Source organism: Gracilinanus agilis, chromosome 5 (assembly GCF_016433145.1).
Source record: "Gracilinanus agilis isolate LMUSP501 chromosome 5, AgileGrace, whole genome shotgun sequence".
Taxonomy (NCBI): domain Eukaryota; kingdom Metazoa; phylum Chordata; class Mammalia; order Didelphimorphia; family Didelphidae; genus Gracilinanus; species Gracilinanus agilis.
The window spans coordinates 136,127,058-136,145,500 of record NC_058134.1 but is presented as its reverse complement, the minus strand read 5'-3'; the positions used below and the strand labels follow the sequence as shown (position 1 = coordinate 136,145,500).

At 36.4% G+C, this 18,443-nt stretch overlaps 1 protein-coding gene across 2 annotated transcripts in view; it reads right to left on the bottom strand.

Moving 5' to 3' along the window:
• Positions 1-12,485: 12,485 nt before the first annotated feature.
• ANKRD26 (ankyrin repeat domain 26) overlaps positions 12,486-18,443 on the bottom strand; it is a 77,645-nt gene continuing 71,687 nt past the window's right edge. For both annotated transcript variants that reach the window (XM_044679524.1, XM_044679525.1), the window contains 2 exons: positions 14,264-14,309; positions 12,486-13,006 (listed from right to left, as the gene is read on the bottom strand). In XM_044679524.1, coding sequence (XP_044535459.1) covers positions 12,858-13,006; positions 14,264-14,309 — 195 coding nt within the window. In that variant the 3' untranslated portion in view covers positions 12,486-12,857. The remainder of the gene's footprint in view (positions 13,007-14,263; positions 14,310-18,443) is intronic.

Genomic DNA, 18,443 nt, shown 5'->3' with positions numbered 1-18,443 from the left:
CCAGTTGTTAGGTACTTGATAGAAAGTATTTCACAAGGAATGTAGTACAAGGAGTCCTGCATCTTAACATATGTCAATCACCACAACCTTGAGTCTCACACTAAGTTCAAGTCCTTTCATATTGGAGTAGAAGTTCATCATTCCCACCAGGATTGGTTTGGTCTTCTTTGACCTTATGCTTCTAGGCACCACACAGGTTATGTATGTGCTTCTTTGGCACTGTGCAGTGGCTCTTTTTGTTTCCTTCTCTTGGAATCATACAGAATCATTAAACAAAGTCCCATAATTTTTTAAATACTCAATGACATTATTTTTATAGTCTAAAGCTTCTTGGGTATGCAGGGACATTTTTAAACTTACCCTAGTGAAAAATCAAATATGTGCTTCGAGTTAAGAAAGGAGAAAAAATAAAACTCAAATACTGTATTGCACATGCAGGGGGAAAAAACAATAATAAAAATGTTTTAAAAATCAAAAATATATAGCTTGGGGGCAGCTGGGTAGCTCAGTGGATTGAGAACCAGGCCTAGAGACTGGAGGTCCTAGGTTCAAATCTGGCCTCAGCCACTTCCCAGCTGTATGATCCTGGGCAAGTCACTTGACCCCCATTGCCTGGCCCTTACCAGTCCTCTGCCTTGGAGCCAATACAACAGTATTGACTCCAAGATGGAAGATAAGGGTATATATATATATATATATATATATATATATATATATATATCTTACAATCAGTGACACACTATGTCAGCCAAGGACAGGTAGAATACAAAGGGTTCTCACTCCCAAATGAGATCCATTTCCTTTTTAACTTGGCCATGAACCACTGTGTGAATGCAAATGATTTTCACAAAGTAACAGCTTTATAAAACAGTAGTACAGTAGATAATGCACAATCAAAGAAAGTACCAAAATTTACAAAATTCACAATAGCCCCAGCTAATGGCAACAGCAAACAAAGCCTCTATTATATAGGATTCATATGAATGTCTAGATAGCCACTTGTTGTATGACATTTAAAAAACCTATGAACTCATGGATATTTGTCAAGTTCTACAGATGTAGCAAATCTTTTAACCTTGGCTGAGATATTTTTTAACAAAGTTTATTACTGCCATCATTCCAAAATGTGGCAGAGGAGCCTAGAAAAAACACAAACCTCTATACTGTTGATGAAAACCTTTTGGGTCTAAAATGTCACCAAGAATCTAGATCATTCTAATGGAGGTAGATTAAACTGAAGAGTTAAAATCATCCAGAAGCTACTTATACTTCAGGAGAAGTGCTCCTTCTTGGGAGCCATCCAGGGGTTATACACCCTAGGAACACCTTCCCAGCTCCTCTGGTATGAGACTGTTATATGTCTCAATCATTACATTTTTATAAATGTGGAGGTAGGGATATATAATAATGCTATTCATTTCAGCTATTAAATGGACCCTTACCTCTTGTTACAAAGAACTCAAAGGCAGGCAAAATGATCAGTCAGAACTATTGAAAAAACAAGATATCTAAAAATCATGTCTGAAGACCCCTTAAAATCAATTTGAGATATTTAGCTCATTAAATTCTCCAAAGCGTGTATACAATTGTAACGAGTTTTGATGGAGTCCATCCATCATCTATGTGACAATTAACAAAGGCAAAATGGAACAAAAAAGCCATATAGATAACATGTGACCTCGATGGATCTGGTGACAACCTCAGTATCCCTATGGTTTTGCCACTGGAGAGGGTTTGTGCAAGATGACTATGGCTTGTACAATGATATTGCGTAGTGATTCAGTGTAACAGAATAATATCAATCAGATTAATATATGAACTTTAAAAAAAAACAAAATTAAATCTTAAAGCAAACAATCAGCAAAAATAGACAGGATACAGGTACTGAATTCAAAAGACCTTCTTTCCATTACTGATACAGTGACTTCCATAAAACAAAGAGTCTGAAAAGGCTTAAAAATCTACCTCCAGACTCTTTAAAGATCATTATCCATTTAGGTTCCCTTTGTCACACCCCTGGGATCTCCCATAGTGAGGGAGAATTCCACACTGAATATAGTATGGAGGAATCCCAAATTGGATATATTTTAGAGAGTGGGCAGGCCCAAATGGCAAAGGGGTGCAAAGAGATGAATTTCTCTCCTGAATCTTGGGATTATTCAAGCTAATCATAAGGACCAATGCACCCAGGAATGGTAGGATGAAAAAGCATCCTAAAACTGGGAGCTGTTTTGGATAGGTAATGTACTGTTCTTTCATAAAGTAAGCCATGCTTACAATTCAACTTCCTGTTTGGAAGAGTAACCTCCTTCTCCTTCCCCCTTGAGGTAAAATGCTAGGGGCCACGTGCTACCTCAGTCCCCTCCCCCACAGGCAGGAGCATGGAAGCCTATCTGGGCTAGCCAAACTAGGGTAGGGGTGGTTGTGTTCCCCTGCTGAAAAGAGGCTAGTGCAGGCTTGAAAACCCACCCAGGGATGGGGAAGGGATTTATACTTCACCCTCCACAGAAAAAACAAAGGTGCTTCTAAATGGTTCTCAAACCCTCTGGCAAATGGGTGTGGACTGCAGAAGCTCATGGACAGCAGGAATGGCAAGGACCCCAAGGCAGTATCTGGTCAAACCTGGGACAGCAGCAGTAGGAATTTGGCTTCCATGGAGGGTCAGGTGGGGCAGCCAGTGAAAAAAAACTGCAGAAGCAGGCAGCTGGGATCACTCAGGGAGTTAGAAGCAGGAGGCTGGGTTGGAAGCAAAGAGAATGGGCAGGAGAAGCAGCTTATCTCTCTTGGCTAAGACCTCCTAGAAAAGCCACTCAAATGAAAGCAGCTGGGTGGGTGGGGTGGCTGGGGAAAATGAGAAAGAAAAAAACAGCAGGAGCAGGGTACCAGAAAACAGCAGGAGAGAAACTCGGCTTTGCAAAATTTATCTACATTATCTTAAAAAAATTGAGAGTTCTTTTTCCCTTTGTGGTTGCCATCAATGTAAAATTAAAATGAAAATACAATAACTTCAAATATTATATTTTTATAAGATTTATTAATAATCACTAGAAGTAAAGGAATAATGAGATAAAATAAAACCACATGCCCAAGCTAATTTACCTCTTCGAAATGCCCACATTCACAGCTGCTCTCACAGGAAGAGAAGAGGCTTAAACATCCAGCTCCCCCCAATTTATCTCCTGTCTACAACAGCATGTAATGACACGATGTCTGTAGGCTCCTGGGTAATGTAGTTCAAAGGTACAAGATTTCCAGTTACACAATGAACATAAAATTAGGCAAAATCAGTAAATGTCTAATGGTGGAAAATGAGTATTTTAGGGAAAGCAAATATATTTTATAATTGCAAATCATTAAAATCAACTTTTCTTCTTAGTCATTTCTCTAATTGTTTTAACTTTTAAAAATCTTAACATGAACATATTTATAAATGAACTAGGATTTTGGCTCATATAGGAACAAACATGGCAAAACTTTAGCTATAAATGTTACCAACAGGAATAACAAACACCAAAGATCCTCCTTCCAACAAGCTCACACAGCACAGAAGGCTATTTTGCAATGAACTGCAGATTTCATGCCTTGTTTGTGTTTCTGCCAGTAACAAGAGTCTTAATATCTAACAAAGTGAAAAGATTGGGAGAAAGTCTTTCTGCTTTTAAGCTAATAAAGTATAATGAAATACTCCTAGAAATGATACAAAGTTTTTTAAAAGTGAAAAAGGGAAACCACAATTGGCAAATGGGAGTCAGCGTGTTAAGAGGTTGATGGGAAGAATTGTCATACAGCTAAATATTTGGAGCTTTTCTTCCTACTTATTTCCAAAAGAGATTATGTAAAAATTGGGGTAGAAGAAAAATCTGAACTCAAGAAAGAGAAGGAATTGTGTAGATGATTTAGAAGCCTATGAAAGTATGAAAAAGTTCATTGACTGAAAGTGAAAATGATGTATAGTATATTTTCATTGCTAAAAAAGTGAGGGAAAAAATTTGACAATAGTTTTTGCTTTTCAGTAATGTTATTATATGATTTATATTTATATTGTTATATTATTTACATTATTTATTATATTTATTACACATTTCATTTATATTTATATTCATACTATATATATTTATTTATATTCCTATTGCTATATTATTTATATACTTATATTTAGCTCTCTGAATGACAATTCTTCCCACCAACCTCTTAACACACTAACTTGGCAATACACACAAATATGGTCACCTGTGGCAGCATAGCCTGTCCCTGTCTTCCAGAATTTGACACATATGTTCTAGCCCTCGATAGCAAAATGAAGTGTTTTTCTTTTCCAGTCAGAAAATGCTGCCAGCATGAATGAAGAAAAAGAGAGCCAAGTTTCGAGAAATATTAGGCAATTTGTCTATTCTCTCTCTGCCTGGGAGGGTGTTATGTGTATAAATGGGCACTGAAGTTAGGGAAGTTGCAGGCAGATGTATTGATCCTTGAGGAGTCACTTGATTAAATTATGATCCCAAAAGGCAGCCCTCAAATACTTAACTTCAGCAGACTCAAAGTGTGGAATGTAATGGTGTAAGGCTCAGGCCCAGTAACAGTTTGAACAAAGATTAGCAGTTGGATGACTGATCAGGGAGACAGCCAAATCCTAACCCAACTGAAAGCCCACAGCTCGGTTGTTGGTTGAATAAGCTGGTTTCTCAGGAGCTTGAGTGCTAAGATCTGACAAACTGTCAAAGTTCTGACTGCAAATTTGATTTCTTCTTTAGCTGCAAAGTAAAGCCTGTCTCTCTGGAACCTTAAATGATGACAGGTAATATCTCTGACTTCTTAAAGGGGAATTTATTGGTAAAGAGTTTAGGGAAAGGGAAATAGGCAAATGTTTGGAAAGTGGGAAGTGGTAGCCCTAAGTTAATCTTGGGTTAATGTTTGATTCTTGAATCTTCAGGTTGTTGGCTATGGATCAGATCTTTGGTTGCTGGCAGCCAAGCAGGGCCTTGAGGGCCCTGCCCTGAGTCAACTTTGAGCTTGAATGTTGACCTTCTTATTATAGATAATACAGATGGAGAGTGATGAGACTGGCTGGATAGACCTGTTTTTGGTATTGGTTGGTGATTTGAATAAGAAAGTAGCTCTGAAGCCCTATCCTATCCTGGACTCTTCCTCTACCCAGACTCTCAGGAATGAGAGAGAGAACTGCTCAGGTCTGTACCTTATATAGGGGACTCCCAACTGCCCTGGCACTTGCCAGTCTCATGCCAAGCTCGGTGCATTCTGTATTCCATGGTATTAACTGGCAATCAAGCTGACCCCATCATGGCTGCTCTTGCATGCCATTACAAGGGGCATAATTAATATATATTTTAGCCTAGTTGAGTGAGTACAAGGATTTACCCAAGAGTTAGTTAATACGTACTTTGTTGATGCAATTGGAATAAATAAGAAGTAATGGAATATGTGCTATTTTGGAAGTATATCTTTTTAAACTTATTTCAGTTTCTGAATATTTTTGGACTTGTGTATGAAAAAAAAACCTAATTAATCCAATAATATAAGATAAAGTCTTTTTCAAAACTTTGAATGTGATTTATCTCTCCTAAAGAAAGTATAGGCACAAGGCTGTCCATTGGAAGGAAATGTGTTTTTTGTCAGTATTTATGTTAATAGGTTTGTTTTACATGAATGGTGAGCTAAATCTGTTGAGTTATCTATTAATAATATTGCTTTAGCAATTCTGAGATGATAAAAAGTTTTGCTTTATTTAATTAATTTCAGAATTAAAAGTTTTTGTACTTCATTTCTTAGATGGATGTTATATATACATTCTTTCATGAATAGATACAGATGGATAAATGAATGGATACAAGAAGCATAGGTATGCCAATAGCAAGGTGGTTATAGAAAGACATGAAAATAAATTCCTATTATTCTACAAGTATACATCTAAGTGGATCTTTTCAGAATATTTGTTTCTAACTCTTTGATTTTGTGATAAGAAAATGGTTTATAAATTGTTTTTAACTCTATTTTAGCTTTACTGCTTACATATTGCCTGATATAGAACTAATTAAGGAATCACTCACACTATGAGCACTTGTAGTATATTTGTATTAATCACTCTCCTTGATGCTGAATTAGAGTACAACTTTGTAATTAATCTCCTTTGAGATTTGTGTATCTATCTCTTATAAAGATTAACTTTAATGTGTCATCTATTAGCATGATTTTATATTAGCATATGTGGACATATGTATTTTCATTCTTTGAAATCTAATCTATTTGAAATGTAAATTGTATGTTGTGCTAACATTATATTCTTCCTGCATTAATAATTGATCTAATTCATGTCATGCAAATGCCATAATCAGAATTATACCCAATTATTCATTTTTTACATCCTATAAGAGGATGCAACAAGTCTATTCATTTTGCATGAAGTTGTCATTAAATGACACTATTAAAATGCAGTTGATAATAAAAATTATTCCATTTTTAGGTTATCCTGAGAAATATACTAACTTGCAGGTAATAACATCAATATTAATTATTTTAAATTATAAATATATAGTTATTTCTCTTATTCTGTAACCCACTCAATCTTCCCTTGAAATGAAGAATCCAAAGATAAAAACAAATAATTCTTTGCCCCATGGAATTTACAGATAAGTAGGCCCCAAAGTCTAGAGTAGAAGAAACATGAAAAAAGGTAATGGTTATGAAGGGGACATTTCCCAACCCTAGTGCCCCCTACACTGAGGCAATAGGGAGCCATGGAAGGCTTTAGAGCACGAGAATTGTCTTTTATGTGCTTTATGTTTACCTGACAGCTTTGTGTAAGTGACCAGAGTGGGTAGGAATCAGAGATAAGAAGATCAGTTAGTCATTTATTTCAAAAATCTAGTCAAAGTTGATGAGAACATGAAGTAGGAGTGTAGCTTTTTGAATGAAGAGGAGGAATAAGATGGCAGATGTGGAGGTAGAATTAATGGGACTCAGCAACTTTCGTATGTATATATTTATAAACATGTATATTTAATATTCACACACATATATTTGGATAAGAAAGGTGTCAAAGATGCCAAGGTGCCAGAGAAAATGGGCTCACCTTTCACAAAAAGAAAGAGTATGAAAGGACTAAGGAGTTTGTAGGGAGGGGAGGAGAGGAAGAGAAATAATGAGTTTGAGTTTGTTCATGTTGAGTTTGAAGATCCAGGAGGACACACAGGCTTGAGGAGTCCTGAGCCAGTCCTAAAATGTGGGCTCCCAAACTTAGGTGTGGTCTTTCCAAGGCAGAGGCCAGCCTGATGCACGTCTCCCTTCTTCTCCTAGAGATCAGTGTCTGAGGCCATGTAAGGTCAAGAAAGAAGAAGACTGAGGAAAGGCTGTCAGTTTTAGCAGTTTAAGTACCATTGAGACAATGCCAGTAGACTATTAGTTGTAAAGCCAGATTAAAAGGGTTTGAGGAATGAATAACAACTCTAGTAACTAGGCAGGGAAAAGGAAGGGAGATATTGGACAATAGCCTGAGGGGGTGACATGATCAAGTGAAGAATTTGGGTTTTTTTAAGGATGTGACAAACTTTAAAGTCCCAGAAAATTAATGCTCTAGTGTTTATCCCTTTCATGCATCGTTGTCCTTATTTGCAGTTTCTGAAAATAATATAAACCTAATCTTTTCATATTTTAGGAGGAAATATGTAAACTCTATTCTCATTTTTATTCCAAATTTGTAATGCATATTGAAAGTTGAAAGGCTAATATTTAAGACATTAGCTTATTCTAAAAAACATGTCTTCTAGTCAATGGTAATACATGGCAAAAGGCATTTGGTGTTTCTGCAGCCTTCTCTAGCAAACAAAAAATGACAACAAAAAAAAATCTGAAAACTCTTCATCTTAAGAACAAAACAAAACAAAACAAAAAACAAAACTCAACTGGTTTATCAGTTGAATATCAATAAATAGTAAACTTATCCATCTTTTATTCAAGTAAGCAAGCATTTATTAAGAACGTACTATATCCAAGCTGGAGCATCTAGATGGCTCAGTAGATAGAGAGTTGGATCTTTCTAGCTGTATGATCCTGGGCAAGTCACTTCACCTCTGTTTGCCTAGGAGGCAGCTAGGTGGCTCAGTGGGTTAGAGAGCTGGGTCTGGAGTCAGGAAGACCCGAGTTCAAATCTAGCCTCAAACAATCTCTGTTTGCCTTAATCCACTGGAGAAGGCAGTGGTAAACCCTCCAGTATCTGCCTGGAAAGCCTCAAGGACAATAAGGACAAACTACACCTGCCCTCATGTTATAGGGGTGCAAATGGTGAACCCCTGGGTTTGGGAAGGAAACCTTTCTCAAGAATGAGAGGACTCCAAACTTAGCTTAAAAGTAAAAAGAAAGATTTATTGGTAAGATAGAATTAATGGCCAGCAAGACAGCATGAGTGGAGCAACTCTAGAAATTGCTCCCTGAATGCCCCAGTTCAGGGGTTTTTTATATTCTTTACAATAATGTGGATGTGACTTCTGGCACTCAGGCATTCAGAGGGTGGGAGGTCTGCCCGAGACCCTCAGAGCTTAGGCTATCAAGGTGTGGCCTGAAGGTGTTATCTCTTTGTCTATCTCAACCTAAAGGACATCCAAGGACAATGGTCTCTGCCTGGGGAGTCACAAGGAGGAAGGGAGAAGGGAGTCTCCCTGTTCATAGCCTGCTTGAGTTAAGGGGTGCGGGGTCCCTGCCATCTCTGCACAATGCCCATGTCACTCAACAATCTATACATATTTCTCTCCCCTCCTCTAGATTCTATATCTAGGGACGGGATTGCAGAGGAATGCGAGTCCAACCCCATACTTTATAGGTGAGAGAACTGCTTGCCTAAGGTCATAGGTAGTGTCAGAGGCATATTTGAACCCAGATCTTCTGTCTCTAGAGCCAGGGTTCTTTTCACTGTTGGAGAAGCATCCTGCATGGTGTAGTGAATAAGATTTCTGAGTGATAGTGTGCTGATGCCTTGTCAGAAAGCTAGTGAGCTAGAGGAGCAGGACGTGTGTCTTCAGTTAGATCAGTGATTCCCAAAGTGGGCGCCACCGCCCCCTGGTGGGTGCTGCAACAATCCAGGGAAACGGTGATGGCCACAGGTACGTTTATCTTTCCTATTAATTGCTATTAAAATTTAAAAAAAATTAATTTCCAGGGGGCTAAGTAATATTTTTTCTGGAAAGGGGGTGGTAGGCCAAAAAATTTGGGAACCACTGAGTTAGAGTAATGTGTAATTTTGTTTTGCATGAATTTGTTTCAAAGGGAGGACTTTCATTTTTTTATGTATTTTTTGGGGGGGAGAGGGAGGAACAAGGGAGTAATGAAAGCAATTTCAAAATGAAGGAAAAAAGGATACAATGTCTAAGAATTTACTTTTCATATCTATATTAATTTCTGTGTATTAGGGGGGATTGCTGTGTATTCCTCTGTGTGGGATCTGAGCCAGAGATAGCATCCAGTCTGCCACGTTTTACATTTTCTTTGTTCTTGGGAATCCAAAGGACCATCTTCCTTTTTAACATAATTTGTTTAATAACTGAAGGGTTCATGAGTTCTTTTCCTGTCTATGTTTCCCATGATGTAGGTATGGGCAGGGGTGGTTGGGTTGATGGACCACCTGAGCTATGACTCACTTAAGCTATGACATCAATTAAAGATGTCCTGGGATTGTCAAGGGAGGGGTCAAATGAGGAGCTCCTAAAAGCCCTATTTATCAGGCTGCCTGAGGCAGTGCAGGTGGTCATGAAAGACAACCACGGAGACCTATCATTGCTGGTTATGATGCTGACCTAACTGATAAACTGGATATAATCTATAATCTATAAATTGATATTCTTACTCCAAAATCAGTCTCTCTCTCTCTCTCTCTCTCTCTCTCTCTCTCTCTCTCTCTCTCTCTCTCTCTCTCTCTCTCTCTCTCTTTAAAAATATGCAAAAAAAAAAACCACCTCACAACTCTGAAAACTAGTACTAGCACTATGATCAATACCCTTGATTCTAACAGGTCCATGATGAGACACGTCATCTGCCCCCTAACAGACACCATAGCGTTAGGGGCAGAATGAGAGATGGATACAAGATATTCCAAAATACCTAGTGCAGGTTGAAACTTTAATAACTTCAGGAGTATAAATGCTAAAAAACTTACAAAATGAACACTTAAAAGGTTAACTATTAAAAAAATCAAACTATCAATATGCTTATTAAAATGAATCATTGTCTCAAGCTGTACTGACGAACGTTTATCTACAGCTGAGTGACTAAAAGGACTGAATTGGCAAACCTAGCCTTAGGATTATCCAAAGAATGAGGCTTGAGACATTTTTTATGTGATCACAAAAGAAAAATAAAACCTAATAGAAAGAGATTGGGTCACAAAGAGGGCCAAGCAAGAGGCCTTCCTCTACTGAGTGATCTGTCAGTTTTGAGAAAGAGTCATCCAGAAACTGTTGCATTAGAAATATATATTGACAAGGTGCCCTGGTTTATAAAAATTAAAATTGTTTATTCAAAATTCTCAAAACCAAGTATGTGTAAAAATTTAAATAAACTTTGAAAATATCTTTTTTGTAAGTTTGTAGGATTCATAAGTGAAGTTATTAAAAACTTACAATGACACTAAGATTTTTGGGACACACTAAATTTTAATATACAATCAATGAGAGAATTTGTTTTGCTTGACTATGCTTATTTATTACAAGAAAATTTTCTCTCGGTAGGGATAAAAGGAAGAGAAAATAGGATCTATTAATTAAGAATAAAGAGGTTTAGGGGAGCTACAGATATAGACAGACATTTTGCAATCACTTAGATGAGATCACCTTGTTGTTAGTTTTGCTTAATTGTTTTACTTTATTGCAAGGGGTCTCTGAAGAACTAGTGGCAATAATGCAAAAATTAAACATATCAGTAATACTATAAAAGTAAAACAAATATATATTTTAAAAGCTGTAAATGACACTCAATTTAGTACACAATCCTCTTTTTCTGTGTTTCTTTATAGGTTGAAATGTTGATGTGTGTCAAGTTTATAATAAAATATAATTTAAAAAAAAGAGTGAAACTGGAGTCAAGAGACTTAAGTTCAAATCCCAGTTCTGTCACTTTACCTAGTTCCCTTTACCGGTCTGGGTATCAGTCCCTAAAAAACAAAATAAGGATTGAAATAGATCCAAGGCCATAAACCGTGGTTCTCTAGACTCACAATGGACCTCTGGTTAGATTTTGGGGTTTCTATAAACTTGGATGGGAAAAGAATTATGTTTCTGTGTTTTCATTAACCTTTCTTTTCCTTTGTATTTTATTCACATCAAAATGTTATTCTAAGAAGGGGTCCATAGGCTTCACCAGACTGCCAAAAGGGTCCATGTCAGAAAAAAAAGATTTAAGAAATTCTGGACGAGATAATCTTTAAAAAAGCCTTTACAGCTTTATATCTAGGATTTCTTTTTGCAGTGCCATAATATTTCAAATTCTTTCTTCCCGTACTTTTTGGTATCTTTTATTTCCTATAAGATTATATGATCCTCAAGGCCAAGAACAACATATCTTATTCATCTATTCATCTATCTACTTCTTAGAGTGAGAGGTAGAGTTTCTTTCACACATAGTGCGATAAATATTGGTTGGATGAATGAATATTTGGAATAAAGTGAAAGTTTGAAAGATACAGAATGTGTCTGTGCATGTATGTGTGTACACGTGTTTCTAAGTAAGCATACCTAGATAAAAACTTGGATCAGCCCTATGATTTAATTTTTGTAGGAAACACATGTGGAAATTTCTCCTAATCGTGGTTTAACTCAAGAGCTGATAAACTAAGACAAGTTGGTCAAATACCAAACATTCCTGATTTTGTTCAGTGGGAGAGTTAAGAATGCATCTTGCATTCTTTTTTTTTTTTTTTTTTTTAAACCCTTGTACTTCGGTGTATTGTCTCATAGGTGGAAGATTGGTAAGGGTGGGCAATGGGGGTCAAGTGACTTGCCCAGGGTCACACAGCTGGGAAGTGGCTGAGGCCGGGTTTGAACCTAGGACCTCCTGTCTCTAGGCCTGACTCTCACTCCACTGAGCTACCCAGCTGCCCCTGCATCTTGCATTCTTAAGTATGATAAAGCTCCATTTAAAAATGTAAAAAGCTTTCTTAACTCTCAGGAAAAAAATAAGCAACAGCTGGATTTGGCCCTCAAGTACTGGTGTTATACCAAGTCAATATAACTTTAAGAAAATATATATTAAGTGAAGATTTGAATGAACTTCGGTTTTGTGACTAGAGACTTGAGAGAAAAGCATCATTATCATAAAACTTGCAAGACCAACAATGTATTGGATCCACTTAAAGATTAAAAAAAACAACAAAAGTTTAAGTACTGGAACTTAAAATAAGTTAAAACAGAATTTAAAATACAATCTATAAATTTTATTGCATCATTATAGATATATTAAAATTCAAATACTGATAAGAATAGCAGCAATATAGCAAAATAATGTGTGCTTAAATTTACCAAATGTTTAGGTCAATGAACAATGATATTAAATAGAAAATAAAGCCCATCCTTTCAAAGAATAGCTCACTAAAGTATAATAGTCAATGTAGTGGTTTGTAGAGCACCAGTAACAACTGATGATGGGGTGGGAAGCAGTGTTACAAATATAAATAAATAAAGCTTTTAATAAAGAACTATACAACTCTCTCTATACACATATATACACAGAGTACATATTAACACTTATGACACAATACATTTTCTGGTACATTGGGCTTTTTCACATTTATGTATTTAATGGAAAGCCATTAAATATTATGTAAACATAGATAATTTCATAAATGTACATCATTTCTTCCTTTAAAGCATGTAATTTTTCTTTAAAACCTCTATGTATTCCTGAGTTGCTCTGGAAACTGGATCCTGATTCACATTTGACATTCTTGAAGACTCATCAGTGGATCCTACGGGAGAGGGCCAACCAGATCCAGATTCAAGTTCGCCAGTAGCTGGGGAGAAAAGGGAAAAAAAATCCAATATATACACACACACATACATATATATTACATATGTTTTTTAGTTATTTTAATCATCTCATATTCCTTGTGACCTTGAGGTTTTCTTTAGAGATGAGGAAACCGAGGCAAACAGGATAATGTGGCCTGCCCAGGGACACACAGCCAATGTGTCTGAAGCTGGATTTGAACTCACACCTTTCTTACTTCAGGCCTGGTGCACCACCTAGCTGCTGTCAAACATATATCAATCAATGTATATCAATTTTTTTTCTACTGGGACTCATCATGGAAAAGCCTGATGGTTCAACCTAGAACTCAGTTCAGTCCCAGCGTTTCAAGAGCACTTTGAAGGTCTCATGGGCAGTATGTATCACACGGAGGACTTGAACTCTGAGCCTTCCTGGAGACTAGGTGGTCTGTTTGCTTGTGCCCAGGTTAAACTCTATTTCCCATTTCATTATGTTTATTATTCACTATGAAGCCAGCCATACCAATTATCTTATTTGTTTGAGGAAAATGTGAGCCACACTTCCATTGAGCTGCAGCTTCTTTGTTTCCTGCTTTAATTTATAACAAGAGTGTCAATGTGGCCATTACCTACAGCACTAGTAGATCGATTTGTTGGTCATTGGACACAGATTGTACCTGAAGATTCTAATAGTGAAACTGATTCTAGATGGGTTTTGAATTATGGGGTTCTTAGTATTCTTTGCCCCTTGTCCCACCACTCTCCTGTAACCACTGTGGAATCAGAGAATAAGCTGGAATAATAGAATCTCAGACGTGGATGTGGCTTCAGTGGCTCCCTCATCCACTCAAGTTCTTGAGCTGGAATCTCCTGGGCTGCATCCGCAACAAGTGCTGCTTAGCTTCCTACCTGAAGACCAGCAGGATCTGCACACAGGCTACACAGGACTGAGGGCCAGTTTTACGTGTTTCAGGGGATTGTTGTGGCCAAAGGCTTCATTACCTACCGACCAACTGTGAGCCCCTGAGCCTCTCTGGAACTGGCCAGGCTTCTCTTAAGAGAGCAGACAGGTGATCTCTGGGATTGCGCTATTTTTCTTGATTATTAGAAAGAAAATGCTGGGTGTCTAGAACTTCACTGCCATAGAAGCAACCGTGGTTACTTCAAAGTGATAAAGAGGAGGGAGGTGATGCTGAACCCTTGTGGGAGTTTTTCAGTATATTTAAAAAATCAATTATAGCATCAAATTATAACATTTAATTTACACAATTTGGACATACCTTCATTAAGCTCCCTAGCTATATTTTTTTCCAATTCTTGCTGCATCTGAAAATAACACAAAAATATTATTCAAAATAATAAAATAAATGAGGAATAAGTAATTTGGGATAATACATAAAACTGAAAAAATCTTTTAAAATTGCAGATCAATGATAGATACTAGTTTAGTTTGACTACTGGTCATATATTGACCTAGTAAAGTAATACTGTTATTAACAAATTCAAGAGTTTATCACAAGTATATACATAGAAACACATAGTCATGTCTCAGGCTTCTAACATTTTTCTTTTCCTCCAAGCAAATTTTACCCTTTTTATTTCCATTTCTGCCAACATATTTTTTCTTTGAAAATAAAATCAACTTCACATCCTATACTTTAAAACAATTAATTCCAAATATTAATACTTTATTAAGCTACAGACACTCTAAACACAAAATGAATATTAAGTTACAGTGAGCAAAATGGAAAACAAAATGCCTGGGAATGATTAAACATAATACAAAAATTCTAAGATTTGTCATTAAATGTGAAATGAAAATAGTTCCTACATTTACTATTATAATTGAAATATTCCTTTAGCCAGATAGGAACTCTGATTTCATTTGATTTCCTAAATCCAAGTTTTGGGTTTATGAAGATTTTAGTAACAAAGTCTGAAGAAATTCCACTCACTGCTATAACTCAGAAAGAAAAAGAAAAGAAAGAGATAGGTGCTAGTCTTTCAATTTGTATAATCATTTCAAATAAATGGAAAGAGAAATGAAATAGGACAGTGTTCTTTATAATGATGAAAATTGCATAGTTGCTTTTGCAGAAGACAGATGAAATAGGGCAGTATAGAAAAGAGGTAAATGTCACGGCATATATATTAAGCTTATGAGGAAAGCATCACTGAAATGCAGTAGGTATCCTTATATAAGATATTCCTATTTAAATTTAGACACAATAAAAATTATTTCTCATGATATTTATAACAGTAAATGCACAAAAGAGGACCTAACAGAAAGTATTGCTCGAATACCTGTTGTAGTTCATGATAATGATACTGGAAACTTCTTTTGTCCTAGTAGTAAACTTGGAGGTAAGAGAGAAGAGTTGGATCTATTTTCCAGGGTTCTACAAAAGATTTTTCTTAAATAATATTTCTTGACAGCTTCATTACTTGAATGACAGTTCTTAGTAATGAAAAACTTGAGATTGGACAAATTCTTTAAGGCAAAGATTTTAAATGGTACATTAATATGTACTATGGAAAAGTAAAAAAATTATATATTAAATATCTATGTATATTAAATATAGATATATTAAAGGAAGACAAATGTACTGTTTAGAAACACATATGAAAGCTCTTTTGATATATTTAATGTGATCAGGAGGAGCCTATCTAACATAAGAAGGTTGAAAGACAAGGACTTTGTTCTGGATTTGAAGATAACACATATATACGGTGTGAACTTGTCCACTAAAACTATGTTGAGCATTGGTCATATTTTCTTTCCTGGAGTATATGGCATTTGCTTTAGGTGCCCTTTGACACCTTCCTGGGCCGTCCCAATGTCTCTGCTGCCTTTTAAAGGCCCAGTTCAGGGGGATGGCTCAGATCCACACCAGTCAGGCCCCAACCAATCATCAGTGTGGAATGAATAGTTCAATAAGTAGCTGGGAAAGAGACATTCCTTACTTTTTGGATAATGAGCAAAAACCCAAATATGGCATCACCAGGCACATTCACATGTCTGGGCAAGATCTTCAAAGTCAGGACAAAGGTCCTATATTTAACTCTATTAGGTAGATAAGGCTTTTCTCTGGGTGACAGATCTCTCTGTCTCTCTGTCTCTCTGTCTGTCTCTCTGTCTCTCTGTCTGTCTCTCTGTCTCTCTGTCTGTCTCTCTGTCTCTCTGTCTCTCTCTCTCTCTCTGTCTCTCTGTCTCTTTCTCTCTCTCATATATGTGTGTATACCTACATATGTATGCACATAAGTATGTCTGCATGCATGTATATATGTATGCACAGATAGTGTATATTTGAACTCAGGTCTTCCTATCTTCAACTCTAACAATAACATACTCTTTTTTCCACTGAAATATGCATATATTTATGTGTTCTACATTTATAATTTTAGACTTAATGTTGGCATAATTAGAAAAAAAAAGACTTCACTAAAGAAACTTGTAATAATTGTAATTTTTCTTTGTTTGATATAAGTATTATGATAGGATTCCAATATGGAATCATTTAGGCTAAGTAGTTTTAATGACCATAAATTATATGGGCAAATACAATCAAAGGTTGTACTTATCTGCTGTTCTGACCTACGGTAACCCTGGCTCAGCAGCTAATGTTCACAGTTTCTGAGTGGAAAAAAATTCCTGGTCATCTGCAGCAGTCTCAGTTCTTTCTTTTGCTGTCTCAGAGAATCAACTGTGATCAATCCTCTCCTGATTTCTGGGTCCAACGAAGAAAAGCCCTCTACCTGTGCCTCACTCCAGTCTGGTATTCCTAGGTGACCCCAAGAAAATAATACCTTAAAAAAACCAGAATTGCCCTAGTGGCAAAAGAGGCACAAAAATTCACTGAAAATATGAACTCTTTTAAAAGTGGAAGTGGCCAAATAGAGAAAATTGGTACAAAAGCTCATTAAAAAAAAAAGATTCCCGGGGGCACCTGGGTAGCTGAATGGATTGAGAGCCAGGCCTAGAGATGGGAGGTCCTAGGTTCAAATGTGACCTCAGACACTTCCCAGCTGTGTGACCCTGGGCAAGTCACTTGACCCCCATTGCCTACCCTCACCACTCTTCTGCCTTGGAGCCAATACACAGTATTGACTCCAAGATGGAAGGTAAGGATTCTAAAAAAAAAAAAAAAAAAGAAAGAAAATGATTCCTTAAAAATTAGAATTGGGCAAGCAGAAGTTAATGATTCTGTGAAACTTCAAGAAACAAACAAAAACAAAGTAAAAAGAATGAAAAAAATATGAAATATCTCACTGGAAAAACAATGGACCTAGGAAATGGATCTTAGATAATGGAAAAATTATTAGTTTACCTGAAAGCCATAATAAAAAATAAAAGATCCTAGGCATTAATAGTTCAAGAAATTATAAAGGAAAATTGTCCTAGTATTTTAAATATGTCAATGGTAACATCAGGTTCAGGTTAATGCAGATGGCTGTGAAAAACAGGGAGGCATGGGAAAGAAATGAAGTTAATGGAGCTCGAACAAAAGTACTTCTAACTTTGTTGAAATGATTAAAAGGTTTTCCTCTTTGTTAACCATTAAAAAACTTATCAGGTTGGCAGTTTAGTGAAAGGGAAGGAAAACATCTACTGGATTATTAATCTTTATATTTCCCTTATTGCATTTACTTCTTTGAAAATACCGCCACTGGTTTTTAAAACTGTAGATTCTATAACTAATTTGTAACTATGTCACCAAGAAAAATGAATACTAAGAACCTTAAGTTTAGTTTGTTTTTAAAAATTCAATAGCCAGAATATAAAAAGGCAATACTAATAAATAAAAAAAGAGATAACTTAAAACTACAAAACATGGGTTATAAGCAGGTTGCACTCTCTGAGTATTTTTAAATTTCAGAGAGAATTTGGATTTAAAATGCAATGTAGTTTAGTGAATAGACAGAGCCCAAGACTCGGGAAGTAGTCAAATCCTGTCTGACAGAGGCTGGTGTGGCATCTCTGAGCAAGTCACATAAAACCCTCTTTTCCATAGTCAACTCCTTAAAACAGAAGGTTTCAAAGCAGCTACTGATTTGTATTGGTAAAGGAAGTTCTTTACAGGGAACTCCCTACACCAGTGATAGGCAAACTTTTTAAAGAGGGGCCAAAGGAAAGGAAATGCTCATCTGTCAGCCTGTTTCTAAGGCAAAAAAAAGAATGATGCGCACAGAATGTAATATTCAATGCAAATGTACTTTCATTCATTCAATCATCTCATTGGACTATAAAATTTCAGCTGGGTATCTGCTATGTAGAAAACACTGTGTTTGGTGTCTTAAGCAATAGAAAAAAGGGCAGACATTGTCCTTGACTACAAGGAGTTCACAATGTAGATTTGTTTCTTTTTAAACCCTTATTTTCTTTCTTAGAATCAATACTAAGTATTGGTTCAAAGGCAGAAGAGTGGTAAGGGTGAGGCACCTGGGTTTAAGTGATTTGAC